General features: G+C 41.5%; 1 protein-coding gene across 1 annotated transcript; it reads right to left on the bottom strand.

The window, feature by feature from the left end:
* Positions 1–1,240: 1,240 nt before the first annotated feature.
* LOC127526354 (involucrin-like) lies at positions 1,241–15,483 on the bottom strand (the record flags this gene model as incomplete). The annotated part of the gene is made up of 2 exons (XM_051921661.1): positions 15,356–15,483; positions 1,241–2,298 (listed from the first exon to the last, which is right to left on the bottom strand). A coding segment is annotated over exon 2 (1,021 nt), but the record flags the coding sequence as incomplete, so codon positions are not given.
* Between the last annotated feature and the right edge of the window lie 1,724 nt (positions 15,484–17,207).

The raw sequence follows: 17,207 nt of genomic DNA, 5'->3' as shown, positions 1-17,207 counted from the left end.
TCACGAAAAAAACTACACACAATAAAAACCAATGAATTCACAAAAAAAAATTAAAAATGAAAAAAGTGTATATGCAAGAAAAACAAAAATTGCACCTGAACACCAAACTATTAGACATCTCCACCAAAGCAATACTGAACTAGATATCAATGTAATAAAAAATAGGGACAAGCCGCTGTTTGGGATACTAATCGAATGTGCTTTACCAAACACTCTGAACCCACCACCGAATCTAAAGACAACCCGTTGAGGCAGTTAGAAAAGAAGAAATCTACAAGAGAAAGGCTTAAAATGAACTAAACTAGTGTTCTGCACTGGCCAATCAGAACACAGAGCTTTACCTCAAGTCAGCTGATCATTTAAGGAATCCCACAGACATCAGTCAGTCAGTTATTGTCCAACCCGCTATATCCTAACACAGGGTCACATGGGTCTGCTGGAGCCAATCCCAGACAACACTGGGCACAAGGCAGGAACAAATCCAGGGCAGAGTGCCAGCCTACCGCAGGGCACAGACACACCAAACACACACACTAGGGACAATTTAGGATCACCAATGCACCTAACCTGCATGTCTTTGGACTGTGGGAGGATACCCACACAGACACGGGGAGAACATGCAGAGTCCACGCAAGGAGGACCTGGGAAGTAAACCCGGGTCTCCTAACTGCGAGGCAGCAGCGATACCACCAGAGACATCAAGGAACTGAAAATTCTGGAAAGGAGGAAGGAAGTAAAATTGAAAACTGAGCAACAGCTGCAGGAAATGTGTGGTGGAGGTCATTGAAGATAAAGGAGGATCAGCGAGTTAGTAAAGACAGGGGGTCACAAACTGGACTGTTCAGGTTTAAACAAGGTATTCAGGAATGACGAGAAGTCTAACTCTTATTATTTAACATCATAGTGTTTGTCGATTTTAGGGACTTAATTGAAGATCACACCACACTGTTAGGAGAAATTACAGCAGAAAATCCAAAGGGTTCACAAACTTTTTCTTGCAACTGCACGTCTGTTTAACACTTTAACTAAAGACAGGTTTAGAAAGTTTGCTTAATGTTACAAACTATAATGGAAGAACAGAAAACTCCTAAACTTGTAAAAATATAGTGAATCTGTGTTTTACTGTTTGTTTAATTTTGTTTGAAATCTCATCTAAGTTTCACTTAAAAAAGCACAAAACAGCACTTTCAGGCCCATAACCCTGACCATAAGACGTACACTCATTTTTATTTTCACTTACTTGTTTCAGATGACGTCTTAGGTGGTGGTTGACCTTCCTCAGTTCTAGGAGAGGAAACTCCTTCAGTCCCCTTTGTGTCAGACTGTAATGATTCATATTGTACATTGATAGAAGACTCCGGAGATGAAGAGTGTCTGCTCTGAGAAGAGACTAACCTGGTCACTGCTTCATCTTGATGTTCATAATGAAGGTCATCTTCCTTGACACTCTCCATACTCCTATAGCTGGCCACCTCAGGGCTGACACACTCCTCTTCATCTTCCTCTTTAAAACACACTGACGCCAGTTCACGGTCTTCTTCCTTAATGTCCGTCTTAGGTGGTGGATGACCTTCCTCAGTTCTAGGAGATGAAATGTCTTCAGTCATCTTTGTGTCAGACTGTAATGATTCATATTGTACATTGATAGAAGACTCTGGAGATGAAGAGTGTCTGCTCTGAGAAGAGACTAACCTGGTCACTGCTTCATCTTGATGTTCATAATGAAGGTCATCTTCCTTGACACTCTCCATACTCCTATAGCTGGCCACCTCAGGGCTGACACACTCCTCTTCATCTTCCTCTTTAAAACACACTGACGCCAGTTCACGGTCTTCTTCCTTAATGTCCGTCTTAGGTGGTGGATGACCTTCCTCAGTTCTAGGAGATGAAATGTCTTCAGTCATCTTTGTGTCAGACTGTAATGATTCATATTTTACATTGATAGAAGCCTCCGGAGATGAAGAGTGTCTGCTATGAGAAGAGACTAACCCGGTCACTGCTCCATCTTGATCTCCATAATGAAGGTCATCTTCCTTGACACTCTCCATACTCTTACAGTTGTGTATCTCAGTGCTGACACACTCCTCTTCATCTTCCTCTTTAAAACACACTGACCGCAGTTCACAGTCCTCTTCCTTGATGTCCAGACTCTCCTGTTTGGGGTGGACACTCTCCCACTCACAGTCCTCCTCCTTAACATTTATGGTCCTCTCCTCCATGATATTCAGGTCAACCTCACATGTCTCCTCTTTCACATCCATTTAAACGTTACAGTAATTGGCAGAGTTTACCTTCTGTCTGTGGATAAAAACAGGAATCAATTCAATTAAAACTGATCTAAAGACATGTGATGCTTATAACATCCTGTCAGTTAAAGCTGATGTCAAGTCAGACAGTTCATAGCAAATTGACAGTAACTCATCACTTTTCATATCAAATGAGGGGTAAAATGAGTTCGGGAATGAATGGAGGGTCTAGTAGGCTAGAAGAAGAAGGAGGCCATCTTGTACAGTTGTGTGTCAACACTATTCACTACTCTGATTAAACATTCAGTGCTATTGGGGTCCCAGAATTCTGTTATCAGTTAATGTTAAGGAAGGTTTATAAAAGTTAGGCCTCAGGATTATGTTAAGAAATGGGGCAAATGAAGGAAGAGCAGCTTAGATAATGGGTATGGGGTTTGCAATCTTAGGGTGATGTCACATTGGATGACTTATCCAGCAATTTTAAGTCATACCCTTCTTTTATATAATCTTAGACCCTGTCCACGCGGATGTCTGAACTGAGCATTTTTCTACCGTCTGTAGTGTCTGGTGAGCGCAGATTGAAAACCAAAATGTTTTTCTGCTCATTGCAGCAAATCAGACCATCTACACAGGCTTTCACCACTTGCATTTGGTCAGATGTGCGTTCAGATGGTATCAAAAATACAATTCATGCATTTTTTTGCCATCAATTCTACCAGAATTCCAAAGAGCATGAAAAAAATATCTGTATTGTGTTTACATGTCGTTCATTTAACATTCTGGAAAACCAGATACAGTGCATCCGGAAAGTATTCACAGCGCATCACTGTTTCCACATTTTGTTATGTTACAGCCTTATTCCAAAATAGATTAAATTCATTTTTTCCCTCAGAATTCTACACACAACACCCCATAATGACAACGTGAAAAAAGTTTACTTGAGGTTTTTGCAAATTTATTAAAAATAACAAAACTGAGAAAGCACATGTACATAAGTATTCACAGCCTTTGCCATGAAGCTCAAAATTGAGCTCAGGTGCATCCTGCTTCCCCTGATCATCCTTGAGATGTTTCTTCAGCTTCATTGGAGTCCACCTGTGGTAAATTCAGTTGACTGGATATGATTTGGAAAGGCACACACCTGTCTATAGAAGGTCCCACAGTTGACAGTTCATGTCAGAGCACAAACCAAGCATGAAGTCAAAGGAATTGTCTGTAGACCTCTGAGACAGGATTGTCTCTGGGGAAGGTTACAGAAAAATTTCTGCTGCTTTGAAGGTCCCAATGAGCACAGTGGCCTCCATCATCCGTAAGTGGAAGAAATTTGAAACCACCAGGACTCTTCCTAGAGCTGGCCGGCCATCTAAACTGAACGATCCTGATGGAGCTTGAGAGGTGCTGCAAAGAGGAATGGGCGAAACTGGCCAAAGATAGGTGTGCCAAGCTTGTGCCATCATATTCAACAAGACTTGAGGCTGGAATTGCTGCCAAAGGTGCATCGACAAAGTATTGAGCAAAGACTGTGAATACTTGTGTACACAACAGATGCTCCTTTTTCTGATGTCTTGTGTTTCAGGTGCAATAACAAAAGGGAAATAATAAAATAAAATAAATGGCCGAGACTGCTGGACAGCCACAGCTGTTAACCCTTTGTACACCGTGATCTTCATCAGGCAGCATACTATTAGAAACAGCGGTGAGCACAACTCTGCTGAGTGGTCGTCATGTGATCACTAAATGTGACAAAGGCAGTGATCTTCATTTGTTTAAACTAATATGGTCAGGTGATGAGATCAGTGACTGCAGGTGGCAAATCTGATGTGCCAAAGGACATAAAGTCACGTAATGTGACACTAGCTTTAGACTGAAGTGTCACTGACGATGATTACCTTTGATGTTTGATGGTAGGACAGACAAAGACCACTGCCTGCTAACTGACTAAAACCAATCAGAACATTGCTGCAGTCACCCTTTCACCTGTTGAGCCAATCAGAATGTTTCATTGCAGTAACAGATTTTACAGAACCTCTTGTTCTCATTTTAAAGCGTTTGATTCTGTTGAAATGTGAATTTTCCTTCTGCCAAGGTGAACATCTAATTGACCCAACTTGAGCCATAATGACATCCTTTATTGCACCACCATTACAGGGATGGACATTAATAGTGTGTAAAAGTTTAAGAGGGGTAAAGAAGGCCATGAATTTTGGTTACTGTATTAGTTTGACTCGAAACACATGAAATGAATTTAAATGGCAACTTTGTGGGAACAAAGAACAGCTTTCCTTGGTTATCTCAATCTTAGCTGCTCCATGAAACATCCATCCATTTCCTCCAACTGCGTATCCAGGGCAGGGTTGTAGAGCAGCTGGCACCTATCCCAGCAATCATCAGGTGCAAGGCAGGAACAACACCTGGAGAGGGCGCTGGTCAGTCCCAGGGTGGACACACATGCACACGTATACCGCAGGACCAATTTAGCATTGCCAGTCCAGCTAATCTGCATGTCTCTGAAGAGGAGGAAACACACGGACACAGGGAGCACACGCAAACTCCACTGAAAGGCCAGAAAACATCTGACAAAGAATTTTCTGATAGAAGAAGTCGACATCCTGCTGTTTTCAAGAACAAGAAAAAGAATGTGTTCACCGCATATCCAATTCCATAAGTCACGTCCACCAAGGATTTCTGCATAAAGCACAGCATTTAAAACACAAGTCATTAACATTGAGACTCCTATGGATGGATGAACAGATGGATGGATCTTTATTAGTGCAAAGGGGAAATTCAGCTTTATAAAGGAGGCTCAAGAATATTACAACTTACAACTACCTCCCTAAAGCAAAGGCAAAACTTACAAAATGGAGAAAAGCCTTCTGACTAAAAGATTAAAGAGCAGTCACAGCGTGGCTTTATAAAGGCGTATTGTCTTTGGTGTAAGGAGCCCCAGTGGTGTTTCTTTAACACACGTCTGCTGAATAATTCATTGGCTCAAAGTCTTCAGTTTTAGTGCGTCAGGAGAGGATGTGTAGCATTGTTCATAATGACACTCAGTTTGGTTTTAATTCTCTCCTTTGCTACAAACTCCAGCAGGTCCGGGGGGAGACACATAGCTGAGCCTGACATCTTAATCAGCTGGTAGGTCAGATGGGCCTCTCTTGTAGTGATGTTACCAGCCCAGCACACCACAGCATAGACAATCATACTGGTCATCACAGCATTAAAGAACACATAAAGGACATCACTGGTGTGTGTGTTTGTGTGCAGCACACAAGTAAACTCAATGATACGATAGAACATCAGATAATGAGTACATTGAATGAACGTGTAGCATATGAATGAAGATGATGAACAGTGAAATAAAATACAGTGAGAGTGAAACAGTTGAACAGCAGAGGCCATGACAGTGACGCTCATAATCCTATCACTGGACTGATCTGTAATTTAAAAAGCTTTGGTGCTACGTGTGCATTGAGTTTGTCACGTGGTGAACTTCAGAAGCGTGAGTGTCTGATATGACACTTGTGTCTCCTGAGCTCGTTACTGAGTGACGTTGTGCTGCTCTGCTTGTTAATCAGTCAGTTTGGTCACAGGAGGACACACAGGAGAAATCTGGAGCTGAGGAGCCATTTGTGATGACAATCTTTATTAAAGTGTGCTTGTCAGGAGGTGACCACTTTACTGGGCCAAAGACACCACGTGTAGTGACTGAGACAGGCAGGCCGGGTGGACATTTAAGCTGGTTGTGGTGTTTAAATGGATTTTATGGTCTTGGTTTTACTTTGTATTAGTGGAGGAGTCTGGCAGATGTGGATTAAATACTGATGCTCTGTGTAAGAGAGGACAGAGTCGACTATACTTCTTTAGAAGGCTGACGTCCTTCAACATCTGCAATAAGATGCTGCAGATGTTCTATGAGACAGTTGTGGTGAGCGGCCTCTTCTACGCGGTGGTATGCTGGGGAGGCAGCAAAAAGAAGAGGGACGCCTCTGGTGAGGAAGGCATGTTCTATTGTAGGCACGGAGCTGGACAGTTTAACATCTGTGGCAGAGCGACGGGCGCTGAGCAGACTCCTGTCAATCATGGAGAATCCCCTGCATCCACTGAACAGGATCATCTCCAGACAGAGGAGCAGCTTCAGCGACAGACTGCTGTCACCGTCCTGCTCCACTGACAGACTGAGGAGATCGCTACTCCATCACACTATGCGACTCTTCAATTCCATCTGGGGGATAAACATTAACTTTATACAAAGTTTTTGTCTGTTTTACCTGGAATTTTATCACTCTTTAATTTAATATTGTTTATTATTAATATGCTGCTCCTGTAGTATGTGAATTTAATAAAGTATCTATCTATCTATCTATCTATCTATCTATCTATCTATCTATCTATCTATCTATCTAAAGCTGGTGCCTTCATCTTTTTAACAAATATCAGAGTGGCAAATCTTAGCCCTGCTTGAAATTCAATCCAAAAAGATTTTTGTCAGACAGTGACAGGTGGTCTGTTTGTTCTCAGCGGTGGCTTTTCCCAGCCATGATTTCCTTATGTTTTAAATTATTTACTGACTTTTAAACATGTGTGGCTGGTCAGCTGAGGTGACGTTCAGAGTTTTGTTTCAATCAGCACCATTTTCTTGTTCACGTTTGTTATAAGAGCTTTGGTTTGTGGTGGGGGTCTGCAGGGTTTTTACTGGTGGATTTCTGTGTGCTTTTTAATTTGTAATTCACCTCACAACACATTTTCCTTGAAGTATTTCTATTGAGTTATCTTTATTAGTGATGCGTAGTTTTGACATGAAGTTTGACTCACCTTGTACAGACTTCCTACTGCTGCTGATTCCTGCCTCCTCCTGCAACCTCCGTTCGCTCTCCTCTCTTTTCTTTTACTTCTTCTCCCCCTTAACCGGCTCGCGCTTCTCTATATATGCGGGGAGGACATGGCAGCTGCAGCCCATCAGCCACAGGAACAATCATGGATGTGGGCAGTTTCCCACCTGTGCACTTACGTGAGAAACGCAGACACCGCAGATCGCCCTGCGGCTCACAACTGCTACCACGCCCCCTGGCTAAGCCGCGAGCTATACCCACAGCCTGGCTCGTGGCTCGTTACGCGAGCCGATGCTCGCATTTAGATCTGAATTTTTCGCTCATACTTTCCTCGTATTTTGAATTTCTTGTATACAGAGGTTATCGTATCTCGAGGTTCCATTGTACTTTGTTTGACTTGTAAACCCACCCATAGTAACGCTGATCAGGTGGTGGTTCAGGCTTTAGTATGACATTTTAAACCAATTCTTAGCAATTAAAGAGCCGGTGATACAAGTTCACGTTTTGATTTGGGAATCCCCCGGGCCTGAACTAAGCTGGTATGTGGTAGTGCAGTCCTAATAAAATTAGAGATGTGTGAGGACGAGACATTTAATATAGGAATAGAGAATAAGCAAATGAAATAGTGAGAACATGAGGAGCCGTGATATAAACAGCTGATCTCCAGCTTTGGTGTGCTGCTCACCCTGTGGACTGTCAGACAATTTAAAGGCTCCGCTCACAGGCAGGTTTTCATTGATGTTTCCGATCCTCAACTTTTGATTAAAATTCAATGTTCACATTAAAAGTATAGAAATTACACATTTTCAATAATATGCAAGTTTATTAGAAATTATTTTTAAAAAGCACTAGGGGGTTCTGCCACCTGCTCTCTTCTTTCTCCAACCCAAGGCTGCATTTCGTGCAGTTGTGAAGAGAGGGGCTGAATGCACACCAAGCAGATGCATCCGCTCCTCTGAAACTCCTCTTAAACGTTCCTACATTGGGATACAAGTAACAGTTATTTTATTTACTTCCTCTTTGCCTGATCAGCTGCTGGCTTGCTGCTGCTTTCGTTCCGCATGATCGTCATTTAGAGGCGGCACTTCGAATGTTTAAAAGCCTGTACAGCACCTGTCCTTTTGTCCTCAAACACTATGTGATCTTTTCACTTTCTATTACTTAACTGAGTAATATTTTCTGTTTGTTGTGCTAATGTGATCTTTTCACTCATTTTTTTCAGACTTTCAAGTTTTCCTACTTCCATTATCTCTAACCTGCTCTGCATGTGTATCACGGGACTTGCTTACAAAAGTTGTAAGTATGACGTGATGTGCCTCTCGCGCAGGATGTGAAAGGGTCTCTCTTCAAAAGATCTCGTCTTGTCAAAAGAAAGCGTGGCATTGTTTGGAGTTATTTTACTACACTGAGAAATAATGAAGCAAAATGTGATATGTGTCAGAAGGCTGTACATTATTAAGGCAACACCACAAACTTGGTAGAACACATGAAGGTCAGACATATTGCTGACTCGAGGAAATCAGAAGACAGCACAGATACTCAGGCTAAAGAGACTGGCACAGGTGCCAAAGGGCTTTAGTCGACTCTTAAAGAAGCCTTCAATAAAGGCAGGCAGCACCCAGGAACGTTAGTACTGTAAACTGATGTGGTGGTCTTGTAACTGTTAGAATACACAGAAAACAATATCTGATTTTAGTGAGGAGTAAATTACAGTTATAGTTTGATGAACTGACATACTTAGAACAAATTTTTAAACTTTCTGTATTTATTATGTCCATTGTGTAAAAAAAAAAAAAAAAAAAAAGTATTTCTCGATATTAGCTTTATTTCACTCGGGCTGTAAAGACAGAGCTAAAGGCGACAGTCCTGAGTGTTTCCCAAGCAACACCTGCAGGTGTGCCCAGTAATAACGGCATCTTAAGTTGTTCACAGCCCAAGTGTTGCCCGCTCTCGCCAGTGATATGAGCAGTGATGTTGAGGAGCCTCTCATCAGCAGTGATGACGAAGTGACTCTGTCTTCAGGCAGTGCAACTGAAACAGACAGGGAAACTGAAAGAGATTCTGTGACGCTTGCTTGGTATTTGGGTCATTATCATACTTTTTACACTTCACACCGTGTACTTTGTGTTTTGTACGTTTTACAGTAAAAAAATAAAAATGTCATTTTTTGAGCCAGCACACTTTTTACATATTTTTCGAGAAAAAATGTAAAGATAATGCTTGTTGTTCTTCCACAGATCATTTGGAGGAACTGAACACATTTAATAATTTCTGTTAATAAACAAGTAAAACTGTCTGATCTTTGGCACTATATGTAATAGTCTACTAATGCAAAGTGTTTAAAATGTGACTTTTTGACGCCCACACTCACTGTAAGTTTTTATAGAAGATTAACCATTCCTGTAAGATGACACTCTGCCTGTATCAGTATCGGTATCAACATCACCAATGCTGGCCTCAGTATCACCTGGTATCGAATCAAAAAGAAAACCAACAGCATCAGCCATCACTAGTTTTCAGGTGTAAATACTGAAGAGCAGGTTTTCAACTTAAATAATGAATGTTGGCTACCAATTGTCAAGAGCTGTGAAAACATATTTACAGACAAAGAGATAATGAATAGCGGAGGACAGGCCAATGTACGGAATGACAATCAACCCGTCTTTATTTTGGATGGCTTTGTCAACAGCAGTGTAGGACAGACTGATATTACCATTTTTAACACAGTTCTAGAACACAAGTCCTGTTTTAAAATGCTGCTGCCAGACACTCGTATTGCCAGCTAAAAACACTCAGTTTCCATGGCCGGGCCCCTCGCCTGAATGCAGCCTTCATGCCTTACCTGATAAGACAATCGATACCAGACCATATTAACATGCAGGGACGTCTCTCAGAGGCACAAGATGGACACTCAAGTTCAAACAAAGGACCATAAATCAAGAAGGAGTAACACTGATGGACAGCACTGTTCACCAGTGGTCAGTCAATAGGATGGACTTATGCAAACTCAAGAAACCAATGGCAAGACCTCTACTCCTTCATTTAAAAAACCCTTATAAGACACAGATCATCTCATCAAGCTTACAGCTCTCAGCCGGACTATAACTTTGGCTGTCCATAGCTTACAGTGATTGGCCGTAACAGACATTGGAGCATACGCTTTACTCCGAGGGGCAACTGTGCTCAATTGGAAAGGTGGAAGACTTGTCTGCACTGGAGTTGGATGAGGGTGACATGAGCCTAAACCTTACTGAAGAATAGCTAGAGCTCAAGCTGAGATGGTATCTTAAAGGCCACATGTTCATCCTGCTAGATACAGCAAATAACTAATCGACAATTTTTTTAAAGACGTGACGTTAGTAGCAACAAGAGGACCGACATGGAGTGTTGAACCACAAAAGAAACTGCAGAAGGGGTGACCACAACAGAAAAGGAGACAAGCTCCTAAAACAAAGATCTTTCCACATGTTTGGAGGAAGCCAACCAATAAAGCAAAAAGCCTCACTCACGTCAAACTAGAAGTACACCTGCTTTGATTTTGAGAACTATAAAGTGTGATTTAATTGACAAAACACAGCAGCTAATGTATTATGGTACTGGTGTCACTAAAACTGAAGGTAATCACCTTGTGAAGGATCATTTCTTTCTGTTAAAAGCGTCTCCCTAAACTGCAGAGCCGCATCTCACTGTAGCAGACACAAACTGCAGAAATTCATAAGTTATGTGCCATCATCTACAGGAGAGGAAAAGTTCAGCTAAGCTAATGTAGTTTAATGTTTCATGTCTGTGATTATCTGTTATCTAATTTCATTATCTATATTTGCATATATCCATCTCCTATTATCCTTATGCTATAAATACATTGTATTATTTTGTGTATTGCAGCAAGTGTGTTTGTGTTATTTGTGTAAATCGTCTATTACTGCAGCAAACAACAACAGAGACAGTGAGGGGGTTTAATGTTGAATTTCACCGATTTATGGTCGTCATTCATAACTTGTACAGATCTCTTCATATTTCAGGTTTCCCAGCTAGAAAGTGAAACAGAGAGGCCTCACTAAACTCACATTAATTTGGTGTCCCTCTGTGGCCGTGTTGTTAATTATTTTAATTAATTACCAGAATTACCAAAGACAAAACTGATAATTCACTGAGTGCTCAATTCACATTTCCTACAGCAGACAACATCAAAAGGCGCTTTACAGAAATTACAAACCAGGAAGAAGAACTGAACTGCTCAGTGCCACAGAGTCAACACAGCAAATACAGGAAACACAATGGTGTCCACCTCATGAACTTAAACTGCTAGCATTCAAGGAGTTTCACAGTCCAAGTATGCAGACGACATTTTGAATAATTTAGGGCTTGCACATCTTTAAGCCAATATGGCTCACCTAGTACTCCATGGGGGTTTACTGCCACTGTAATGGAGCCTGATGTCCCCCCTGAGTAATCAGATATGTGATTTAGTGAACTGACGGCAGCCTGCGTTTAACTGAGCTGCTCAACACAAATGTTAAGGGTGTGGGGGTCCTGATTTACCAGACAGTCTGACTGCAGTGAAAGACTTTGGAATAATAAAATCAACTCCATATTTCTGAATATTTTCCCTCCCTAATTTAAAGAGAAATACAATATACACACTTAATAAACGTGTAATAACATATCCAGTTAGCCAGCAGTGTTGTGTAATTTTACTGATTGTACTCATCTCCTACCCTCCTAATTTAATTCTTTTCTAACATGAACTGATTCTGTTCACAGCCATAACATCAAGTGTGAGCTCACAGTTTGAAGACTCACTGAGAGTCACATATGACAGAGACGTTAGGCGTCAGCAGAGGGTTCACAAACTAAACGGTCTGAACAAAGGGGGCTTGATGACGGGGGGCAGCAGCTAAATGGTACAAGTCTTAATGAAGATTAACAAGCTTCACATTCAAATCTCTACAACTGAACTTTATTACCTTTTTCCAGCATCTCGAAACAACAAGTTTCAGGTTTATCAGCTTCATCTTTGGGAAGTACACATTTCAAACAAGCACACATCATGATAAATAATTTAGTAATTAACACAGAAATAAACTCGTATTAAACAGCAGCACCTCCCATATTGTGACCTTGGCACAGTGAAGGCCTTGTGTGCCTCAGTCTTCATCAGAGCTCCACTGTCTGGAGGTTTGTGCTCCAGACAGACCAGTTTGCCATTGGATAACCCAAAGGGGAGGGGCCAGACTAAGAACAGCCCATTATTGACCCTCATGAATATTCTAATTTAATGAAAGTGGGTCTGGCCCAGAAGACGGATGCCAGTCCTGACAGTTCAACTAAGAGTGGCACAAAGAGGTGACCCACACAGCCTGGTTGGGCTCTGCATGATAAAGTCACATATAGTCGTCACCAAATGGAACTTAACTTCCACCTCACCACCATGTAACAGTACAAAACAAACAGAAATAGAAGTTATCATGATATGGGAAGAAAACCAGAGTACCTGTACAGGGCAGGAGCCAGCTATAGACCATCATAGGGTACACTCACATTCAAGTCCACAACCACACCAAGACAAGTTAGATTTGCCAGGCCACTAAACCTGAACATCTTTAGAGAAGTGGAGAAAATAAGAATAAAAGAGCAGACATGGAAACTGCATAGAGACTTAAAAAAACAGGCTGAGATTCAAATTCATTCTGACAGAACTGTGAGGCAGTAACACAAACTACAAATCTCTATTAACTTCTCTAATACTCACTAACAGACATTACTGGTTTGGCTTTAGCACTGAAACACGGGAGTTTGTCATATTTGATACAAGTTAAAAGAATTAAAAAAGACAAACATTTAAGTGACCCTCCACACAATGCATGTAACTGTCTGCTGTCTGCATTGGGTTAAGCAGTTTGAGGCCAGGTGTGTAAATCCAGATACTGAGGACCAGCATTTACCAGTTAAGAACATTCAGTTTACACTCCTAAGGGCAAGTCACGCCATGGCAGCCCTGCAGTTAACTGTCACTAAATCTTAGTATTCATTCTCAGTTCGTATTCTCCAAGTCAGCCATGGACTCCAGCTAAAGAGAAAAGCGAACAGAACAAAAGCAGATCAGACGAGTAAAGCTCGAGGGACTCCGCACTGCTGTTTTAACGGCCGGCAGGTCACCAACTCCCCGATCGTCTTTGAAATGAACGCCGCGGAGACGAAGGAGAACAGAAGGCAGAAATCAAAGCGCCATGCGTGTGGAATAAATACATAGAGAGGAATGAATAGGAGCCGGCGGTGTGTGCGGGTGACCTGAAGGAAAAATGGGACTCGGCCACGTGAAGTGAACCGTAGATACCAATGAACAGAAACGGCACGCGGGTGGTCATAAGGGGGTGTTTATATATACATATATATACAGTGGTGTGAAAAACTATTTTCCCCCTTCCTGATTTCTTATTCTTTTGCATGTTTGTCACACAAAATGTTTCTGATCATCAAACACATTTAACCATTAGTCAGATATAACACAAGTAAACACAAAATGCAGTTTGTAAATGGTGGTTTTTATTATTTAGGGAGAAAAAAAAATCCAAACCTACATGGCCCTGTGTGAAAAAGTAATTGCCCCCTGAACCTAATAACTGGTTGGGCCACCCTTAGCAGCAACAACTGCAATCAAGCGTTTGCAATAACTTGCAATGAGTCTTTTACAGCACTCTGGAGGAATTTTGGCCCACTCATCTTTGCAAAATTGTTGTAATTCAGCTTTATTTGAGGGTTTTCTAGCATGAACCGCCTTTTTAAGGTCATGCCATAGCATCTCAATTGGATTCAGGTCAGGACTTTGACTAGGCCACTCCAAAGTCTTCATTTTGTTTTTCTTCAGCCATTCAGGGTGGATTTGCTGGTGTGTTTTGGGTCATTGTCCTGTTGCAGCACCCAAGATCGTTTCAGCTTGAGTTGACGAACAGATGGCCGGACATTCTCCTTCAGGATTTTTTGGTAGACAGTAGAATTCATGGTTCCATCTATCACAGCAAGCCTTCCAGGTCCTGAAGCAGCAAAACAACCCCTGACCATCACACTACCACCACCATATTTTACTGTTGGTATGATGTTCTTTTTCTGAAATGCTGTGTTCCTTTTACGCCAGATGTAACGGGACATTTGCCTTCCAAAAGTTGAACTTTTGACTCATCAGTCCACAAGGTATTTTCCCAAAAGTCTTGGCAATCATTGAGATGTTTCTTTGCAAAATTGAGACGAGCCCTAATGTTCTTTTTGCTAACAGTGGTTTGCGTCTTGGACATCTGCCATGCAGGCCGTTTTTGCCCAGTCTCTTTCTTATGGTGGAGTCGTGAACACTGACCTTAATTGAGGCAAGTGAGGCCTGCAGTTCTTTAGACGTTGTCCTGGGGTCTTTTGTGACCTCTCGGATGAGTCGTCTCTGCGCTCTTGGGGTAATTTTGGTCGGCCGGCCACTCCTGGGAAGGTTCACCACTGTTCCATGTTTTTGCCATTTGTGGATAATGGCTCTCACTGTGGTTCGCTGGAGTCCCAAAGCTTTAGAAATGGCTTTATAACCTTTACCAGACTGATAGATCTCAATTACTTCTGTTCTCATTTGTTCCTGAATTTTTTGGATCTTGGCATGATGTCTAGCTTTTGAGGTGCTTTTGGTCTACTTCTCTGTGTCAGGCAGCTCCTATTTAAGTGATTTCTTGATTGAAACAGGTGTGGCAGTAATCAGGCCTGGGGGTGGCTACGGAAATTGAACTCAGGTGTGATACACCACAGTTAGGTTATTTTTTAACAAGGGGGCAATTACTTTTTCACACAGGGCCATGTAGGTTTGGATTTTTTTTCTCCCTAAATAATAAACACCATCATTTAAAAACTGCATTTTGTGTTTACTTGTGTTATATTTGACTAATGGTTAAATGTGTTTGATGATCAGAAACATTTTGTGTGACAAACATGCAAAAGAATAAGAAATCAGGAAGGGGGCAAATAGTTTTTCACACCACTGTATATACCAATTCGTTATCTAGCCTTATCTGATAAAGATGTCAGACATAGCTATAAGGGGACGTAAATGTAGAACAATAAACGGACAGGGAAATCGGAAGAAAATTACATACATACATACATACATACATACATACATACATACATACATACATACATACATACATACATAACGGGCTCTCTGGGCCTTCAGTTTGAATCCGCTCTAAGGCCTTTCATAACGGGTCCGCACTAATAACCCACGTCGACAAAGAAAATGAAGTATTTTACCTTGAATGGCCGATTATTTAAAAGACTGCAGGAGACACCGGTGAATCTCAAAATAGAAAAAATAAAAGCAGAAGTAAGGAAACTTCATCAATCCGTTAGCCAAAGAGACGACGACAAATAGCAGATACGTTTTCTTTTGCTGAAGATAAGTTTCGGTTTCACAGAAAGTTTCCTCCCTAAAAAAAGGGAAAATATCCAAGGAATGCTGCAGCTCAGAAGTGATGGCTAAACACCGCCATCTAGCGTTCAGAAGTTCTGCTCATGACGGTCCTTGTTCAGTTCGCTCCATCATCTCCACAGAGGGACCTCCTTCCTTATTCTTATGTCTCCAAGTTCCCTTCTGAACACGAGGCCGTGCCAGTCCGCTTCCATCTTATTCTATCGTTGGCAGCGTGTTGTTCTTCGCCCCACTGAAGGTGTAATTCTTTCAGGTCAGTTTCCACAGTCCTCCTTTTCCCAGGTGGTGTACAATTCAGGGCTACTTTCGGGATGCGTTTCAGGTCCATCCAGAGGACATGACAAAGCCATTTCATTCTATGGCGCCTGATCTCCGTCACCACACTATGCGAGTTGGTCTTCTTATATAACTCAACATTTGAGATCTTCTCTGCCCTGATAATATGGCAAATTCTGTGGAGTCCGTTATTGTCGAATACCTCAGTCTTCTTCGTGTCACTCTTGACGGTACGCCAGCATTTTGTCCCGTACAGCAGCACAGACTTGACGTTGCTCTTGTCTGCTCTCATGTTTGTTCTGTGTATTGTGCGGATGTCCTCAGCGGCACAGACATTAAGTGTTGTAAACCAAAACTGACAGAAACGACGGCATCTCATCATCTCAAACCGGGTGAGGGCGGCGGACGAGCAAGTAGCTCAGCCCTGACTTCTCAGACACCACAGATGTCAGCTCTTGTTGGAAAATTCCCAAACGTTCCCAACCCAGTCGAATATACGCACTGATAAAACGACTTTTGGGGTGCTTAATATAGTAGATATAAAATGAATAAAATGTACTTTCAGTAATTTACTTTTAATGCGAAATATGCAGTTTTGGGTAAAATTCATACTGCTACCCATTTTTTAACATTAAAAAATGCAGTTTATAAGATTATATTACATCTTATTTAAAATAGTTCATACAATATACTGTAGTAGAGTAATTAAACAAAACATCACGCAGAAATCAAGTTAAAGTTACTCGGAAACATAGCACTCGCCTGCGCATGCGCCTCACTCACTTGCTGGCACGTGAGGATGCAGGAGGACGTGTTAATGAAACTTCTAGAATACAGCGGTCTGTTTACCCGAATTGACATTAAACAGTTTGAATTTAAGGTAAGATTTATTTGCAAGCCTAAAGGAATATGGGCTTGAGTTCGTTTACAGTTCCCAATGTATAAATGAGTAAATGCTGTCTGTTTTCGCCCGAAGTCAGTTTCCCCCGCCGTTATAAAATCATTTTAGGTAAAGTAAACAGCGTGGAGGACATCAGGAGTCTGTCAGTTTATTTAACTGGGGAGTCGAAGCTTTGGCTTTATTGTAAATGAATCTCGAGTCCCCAAATCAAAGTTCTTGCAAGCACAACGTTATTAATACTTGGCATGATTTCTTATTTATTGTCAAATGGATGTGAAAAATGAAATGTCGCCGGATTGTCTTTAAGCGTTTACGGCGTTCAAACAGATACGTTTGTTAATCCTGACTTGTTCCCTAGCCCTGCGTTATTTAAAGTAGTGATGCGTGGTAGAAAACTCCATTGAGTCACAAAATCACAAAGCTGCGTAACATTATTTTACACATTAAGCCCATTGCATGCATCGAAAAACAAACGACTTATGTTTAAATAAACGCAT

Source organism: Erpetoichthys calabaricus, assembly GCF_900747795.2.
Source record: "Erpetoichthys calabaricus chromosome 1 unlocalized genomic scaffold, fErpCal1.3 SUPER_1_unloc_2, whole genome shotgun sequence".
In the NCBI taxonomy this organism is placed as follows: Eukaryota; Metazoa; Chordata; class Cladistia; order Polypteriformes; family Polypteridae; genus Erpetoichthys; species Erpetoichthys calabaricus.
This window is presented reverse-complemented; position numbering and strand designations above follow the sequence as displayed.